The sequence below is a fragment of the Corvus brachyrhynchos genome, unplaced genomic scaffold (assembly GCF_000691975.1).
Source record: "Corvus brachyrhynchos isolate BGI_N302 unplaced genomic scaffold, ASM69197v1 scaffold61, whole genome shotgun sequence".
In the NCBI taxonomy this organism is placed as follows: Eukaryota; Metazoa; Chordata; class Aves; order Passeriformes; family Corvidae; genus Corvus; species Corvus brachyrhynchos.
In genome coordinates, this window is record NW_008236478.1 from 1,254,364 (window position 1) to 1,260,348 (window position 5,985).

A 5,985-nucleotide genomic window follows, 5' to 3' on the forward strand; every position below is an offset into this window, starting at 1 on the left:
GCTGAAGTAACACTGAGTGCCAAGCTCAGCGCCAGAGCCTGCACCCAGTGTGGAACAAGGCAGAAATGCTGCTCTGCTTCCTCTTACCACATATTCATCAATGAATTGGCGGAGATCCTTAAAGCCATGCTTTTCTGCTATGGTGTTTGGATAGTGGCCATACTTGTTGGCTACACTGTAGGCCTGCAGCGCTCCAGGGCACGTAAGCAGCAAGGCAGTAAGGTTCTTCAGCCCGTATCTTGCAGAGAAGTGAAGCAGGGTTGGCAACTCCTCATCCCTCTGATCTGTGAGAACAGGAGCCCATTAGGACCTAAGTTTTTCTCTAGTAGCAACAGAGCCAGTAGGTGAGAAACAGACATGGCAAACACACAGACCAAAGCACTTGTGAAAACCCTGAAATGTATATATATGGCTTCAAAATTGAGCTAACTGCACGAATTATCTAGTGCATCTCCAGACTTAAGTCCTATAACCTTTAGTGGGGAATATGGTGCTGTAATAGCTTAAATGTATGTAGGACCACAGGTTTGCAAGGACTTCGTAGATCGTCATTACAAAAAGACTGCATACCAACCCAACTGCTCAGTGCCCACTGTGTACCTTAGAGTTATGGGGTTTGGGGGAAAGGACTGGGCTATGGAGAAATGGAACATGGGACAGAAGAACAAAGCAGAAAACCTAGGAGACTTTTGGGGAGCATCATCTCTTCACTCTGGTTTGAAGCTGTCTACATAGCAGCATCTGCCACAGTGCAGGGAAGTAAGAATGATGGATGCAATAAAATAGGGTCACCTGACTCAAATGGCAATCCCCTTTCTATAGACATCATCAGGAATTTCACTTTCTGGCTGAGATCCAAGATTTTTGAGACAGCCTGTGCAGGTACTACACACTGCAGTGTTAAGGTGCTTCAAGGTAAAACCACTGATCCAAACAAAACTTAAAAATAAACCAGAAGTCTTTAAACTTACTTGCTGTCATATCTTCTTCTTCCAGCTGGTTGATTCCAAACAGGTGTAGACCACTGGCAGGAATGTTCTTCTTGAGTGACTCAGTTAACAGTTTGTCCAGGGCTTCTATGCTGTATGGCACAATTTTAAAGGCCTACAGATAAATGGAAAGTGATTTTGTTTGGTAGCGTCTGGGGATTCAGTTAAGGTGAGATTTACATGGTGTTCTTATTATTTAACACAGTCAGAAAACAGTAGGTATAAATACAGAAGGTAGAAATGTTCAGGTCAAGCAAAGAACTTGGATAGCTTCCTGGTGCAGAAAGAGAGTATCATCAAGCTCAGCAGATGAGAACCGTACACTCCACAAGACAGAGCACAATGAGAAAGTCACTCATGCAACTGGAAGCACAGAAAACTTGCTTCCTGCTTTCTTGGCAGGTATACACTTCTGAAACTGTTCCAATGAAATGTCACTCCTGCTTTAAGTATGCACTAGTCCATTTTGAATTGTTCTGGTACACTCTCTGGGTTTGGCTTTTGAACTGGTTCTTTGCCACAGGGAAGCATGCACATTCCCTAAGCAGAGGCATCAACCAGTACCAACTGCTCCAAAACTTGAACTAAAAAGTGAGGGAAACACAGTCTCCCCTTCCCCAGGTATACTGGTGACTAACAAGGCTACTCTGTAGGCCTCCACTACATGGCAGATCAGGAACATGCAGGCAGGCAACAGGGCAACATAGCGGAAAACTTCCTCGTGCAAGCTTTACCCCTCTAATAGGGTTCAGGTACCCCACTTGGGCAAAACAGAATAAGAAAACTGAGTGGCTGTATTGAAAAAGTAAGTGCTAAGAATCAACTAATCATTTTGTTACTCTGCTTCCTCCAGACAATATGAATCTTTGCTACTATTTACATCTTTTTTAATAATGCCTAGGTACAAATTCCAAAACAATTTTTTTTATGGTACTTTCTGTTATATCAAATTCTGTCATTCCAATCTTTTGAAGTCATCAAGGTGAGTGTTGATTGACTGCATTTTTTCTTCTTAGTTTGATAACTTGACTCACCTTAGCCAGCTATGTGCTCCAGAGACAGAAAAGAAATCCATGCTTTCAATAAAAGGGGATATTAGAGTTAGGGGAAAATCCCTAAATAACCTTGCATTTCTTCATTTCAGAAGAGCTACTTCATGGCAAGCACTTTTGATTATGCCCACTTGTCTAGCCTCTGAAAGAGCTGGTTTCCAAAGCAGCTGTTTGCTAAAGTCCTTACCTGGCACATGAACTGTACGGGGTTGGCTGCATTAGCCAACAGATTGCTGATTTCCTCCATGTCGGTATGGTAAGTGACACTTGTTTCTCCCACCACCAAGTCCCCTGAATATATCTGCAGAGGCACTATCCCAGAGGTTAAATCTTTGAAAAGAAAAAGCAAAAATCATCATTAGAACCAACAATGGGCATAAGTTTGCATGACATACTGTGAGAACAGGAGGAGTTTGGATATACCGCCAGATGAATACCAAATCAGTTTCTGCTATATTGAATTCATGAAGAGTCATGAAAAGAGTCATGATCTTGGAACACTAGGTAGGAAAGTACTTTGGAACTACCTTCTTTATAGCTATGTCAACGCACATAACCTGCTAGGTTCTCTGCTAACAGTAGACTGGACCAGTTAAAAGTATTCCACCTCAAACTAGAAAGCCTCTCATCTCTCCACCCCTGGCTTCTCTGGAGCTGTCTATACAGCAGTACCATAAATACAAAGAGCTGGGGAAGAAGGGGAGAGAAATCAGCAAAGTCACTAGGGATTTTGCAACCTCTGTCAGCCTCACTAGTTTCTGAATAAAATCAATTAAAAGGAATTCGAGCTTTGCAACTCTACCCATGCACAGGATTATCTTCTACCTGCACCTTGGAGCTTCTTGATGTTTTGTCTAGTGCACATTTGTAAGTCTGAACTTTCTCTTTGAAACAGATATTTTGAATCCCACTGAAATTAGTCTTTCCCTGTTAACTACTCAGGAGATGATGAAACAGTTAATAACACAAAGGAATTAAACATTATTTCTCTTACTCTTAGAAACTTCAGACCTTACATTGTACACTCCATCAATGTGAAGGTCATGTTTATAATTCAAACTACAAGTTAGTTTCCAGGTCAGTGTTTATATCATAAGTCTTGACTTAAGGCAGATTAAATTAAGCCTTTATGTGTTGGTGAGGTCACCTTCTTTAAATCAACCCACTTCACTGACTTTATGGGAGTTGCTATAATGACTATTAGTCTCTATTCTCAGAGAGAATGGCACAGTGACTCTTCAAGTGGACAGACCAAAGTAGATGAAACAAAATAATGCTGGGAAAATAATATCAATCTTTAAGGCTCTGAAATCATGCTTTTAAAGTTTAGTGAACCTAAAGTTTAGACAACCTTCAGTTTTGTAAATGTAAATATTTAGAGTGACAGAACATATCTAAATTAAAAGGCAAGCCAGAATAAATAGTTTCAGCTCTGATCACAGAGATCATTACACATTAAGCACATGCCATTATAGTCATGTAATTATTTACTGGCACTTACCTTCTCTCTTGGTGCCCTGGCAATGCTAATGTGGTGGTGGTCATAACATACAGCTAAGTTCGAAGTGCAATCTGTTCTCAGAACTCCCAGCAAGGTGTTTCCACCCTGCAACCCTACTGCTGCTGAGGGGAAAACAGAGCCCACAAGCAGCAGTCTCCCTCAGTTCCTCATCACAAAAGTATCACGGGTAAGAATGCAAGTTCAAGATTTTCCAGACTCAGGTTTTTCTGCATTGCAACCTTTACCCTTATCCCTCTGGCACTTCTCAGGACAGGCAGGTTGAGACAGAAAGGAAGCAATGGGGAAGGAGAAGGGGGGGAACAAAAAAAATCTCAGTCCAGCTTACTTGGAGCCTTCACAGAGATTGTGTACTCATTCTCCATCTCAGCCACCACACACACAGAGGATGCATTCTCTGGAGAAAACTTAACTTCCGTTTTCATTTCACCATCTAGTTTACATTTCATGATAATATAAACCGTTGTCTGCACCTAAGACAAAAGGCATTACAACACACAGATTCACAACATAAAAACACTTACTTGGTTAAGTCCATTTTCTAGGGATTTTGTTCTCATTGCAACTAACACATCAATTACCATCTATAATTTTCACAGTTTTGAATTGTTTTCAGGAGCATCTTCTAGTCACAGACTAACTGGGCAGGTGGCTTCTGTTACAGCTTGCACCAGCATAAATACAGGTATTAAACTGATAAAACTCCAGATTTATTAGATAGATTTATAAACCGATTAAGGCTAGATTTATAAAATTACTCAGTTTCAACTCTATCCATCTCTTCCCTTAAGCAGCACAGTCACATTCTAAACAGAAACAAAAGGAAGAAACTTAGACTCTTTCCATCTGAGGAGATGCTATACTAAAAAGTGGTGTTTTTCAGACAAGAAGCCATGATCCAAGCTTTTCAGAGTCACTTGCACGGCATACACCAGAACTGTCATATTAGACTGGATCCTGACTGTGGAGATAGTCAGTTCATTGCAGTCACCTTACTCCACTTGCTACCAAAACAGAGGAAGGGAAGAGTGTGAACCTGTCTCACAACACCCACGCCAAGCAGCTGTGTTAATGAGACAGTCATTAAGTGACACCACAGCCTAGACAGCACTAAGTACTGCATGTTACCAAGCTACTCCTGGGCCTGGGGAGCCAAGCCCATGAAACAGGGACATGGAGGACAGGGGACTGAGCAGGAAGGTGACAGAAGAATTCAGGACTAATTTCCAGGCCTGTAAAGCTGACTGTTATAAAGCAGCACAATGGGTTGCACCAGCAGTAAGAACATAGCCCAAGGAGTGGACATACAGTACCCCACATTGTATGCGGTTGGGCTGCACCACTGGACAGTTCCCAGCGCTCCTGGATGATTCATGTTCTTCACTCATGGCAAGTCTGTGGGAGTCAACTGGATTCTTCTCGTCTTCTGTTTCTGTATCAGTCACAGAGTCACAGCCTGAGTCTAAAATAAAATATACAGAGTCCTGTTACATCACTCCCCTTTGCTGAAAATGTCTATCCATCCTGAAAAACAGCCATGAAGGCAGTGGGGTGGAACTTGCTACTCCTCTCAAAGTAATGCTCAGAAATGGGGATCTAGTTGAAGAAAGGGAAACTAGTTTCCTCTTTTTTTCCCTTAGGAGGATTTGAGGGGGAAATTCACAAAGACATAAAAGTAGTAGAGTAGCACTGAATATGCTTATGGAATAAACAACAATGGCACTCTTTGCTGAGCTGAATAGTCCCCTCTGATGTTAGATAGGAAAATTAGCATGTGAATGTGTAATATAAGAATGATCAGCATCTGAACTCATCTGACTCAAGCAGCACTTTGATACACTGTAGGATGGGCAGCAGCCTTTAGTCTTGCTTTCCTAAAGTAAAAGAGGAAAACCAATTTTTCTGTCACTTCAGTAGCATCTTTAGTTTTCTCAATCCTGCTTACCCCAGCTTCCAAGTTCATTACTGCATCAAACAATAAAACATGAAGCAGTAGTCTGAAGGGGTTCAGTTCCTGGAGCAAGAACCATAAGCTCCAGTATCTATACAAGAGTGAAATTGAAAAGTACCAGAACCTTTGCATTGAAAAGTAACAGCATTTTACCTAAACATAATCAAGAGCAGAATAAAGACATGTAAGCCTACAATACATGTGTACAAAACAACATTCTCACTCCCATTTCCCCAAACCAGCACGGATATTGATAGAAGTGAAAACAAACTGAATTGATATCACTGGCTGAAAAAAAAAAAACCGAGCCAGAATGAAAACAGATTACCTATCCCTGCCAGGAAATACTGTTCTTATCTAGAGAAAGGAAACAAAAGACAATTATGTATCTACTTAGTACAGAACCCTTTTTTAGCTAGTTTCTACTTCTTGATTCACATGGTTTACATCATTCCCACACAGCCTCCCCACCCC

General features: G+C 41.3%; 1 protein-coding gene across 2 annotated transcripts in view; it reads right to left on the reverse strand.

Moving 5' to 3' along the window:
• The window catches only part of PIK3AP1 (phosphoinositide-3-kinase adaptor protein 1), a 41,513-nt gene that overhangs the window by 16,762 nt on the left and 18,766 nt on the right, over window positions 1-5,985 (reverse strand). For both annotated transcript variants that reach the window (XM_017725930.1, XM_017725931.1), the window contains 5 exons: window positions 4,874-5,022; window positions 3,889-4,033; window positions 2,229-2,371; window positions 972-1,104; window positions 88-284 (listed from right to left, as the gene is read on the reverse strand). In XM_017725930.1, coding sequence (XP_017581419.1) covers window positions 88-284; window positions 972-1,104; window positions 2,229-2,371; window positions 3,889-4,033; window positions 4,874-4,948 — 693 coding nt within the window. In that variant the 5' untranslated portion in view covers window positions 4,949-5,022. The remainder of the gene's footprint in view (window positions 1-87; window positions 285-971; window positions 1,105-2,228; window positions 2,372-3,888; window positions 4,034-4,873; window positions 5,023-5,985) is intronic.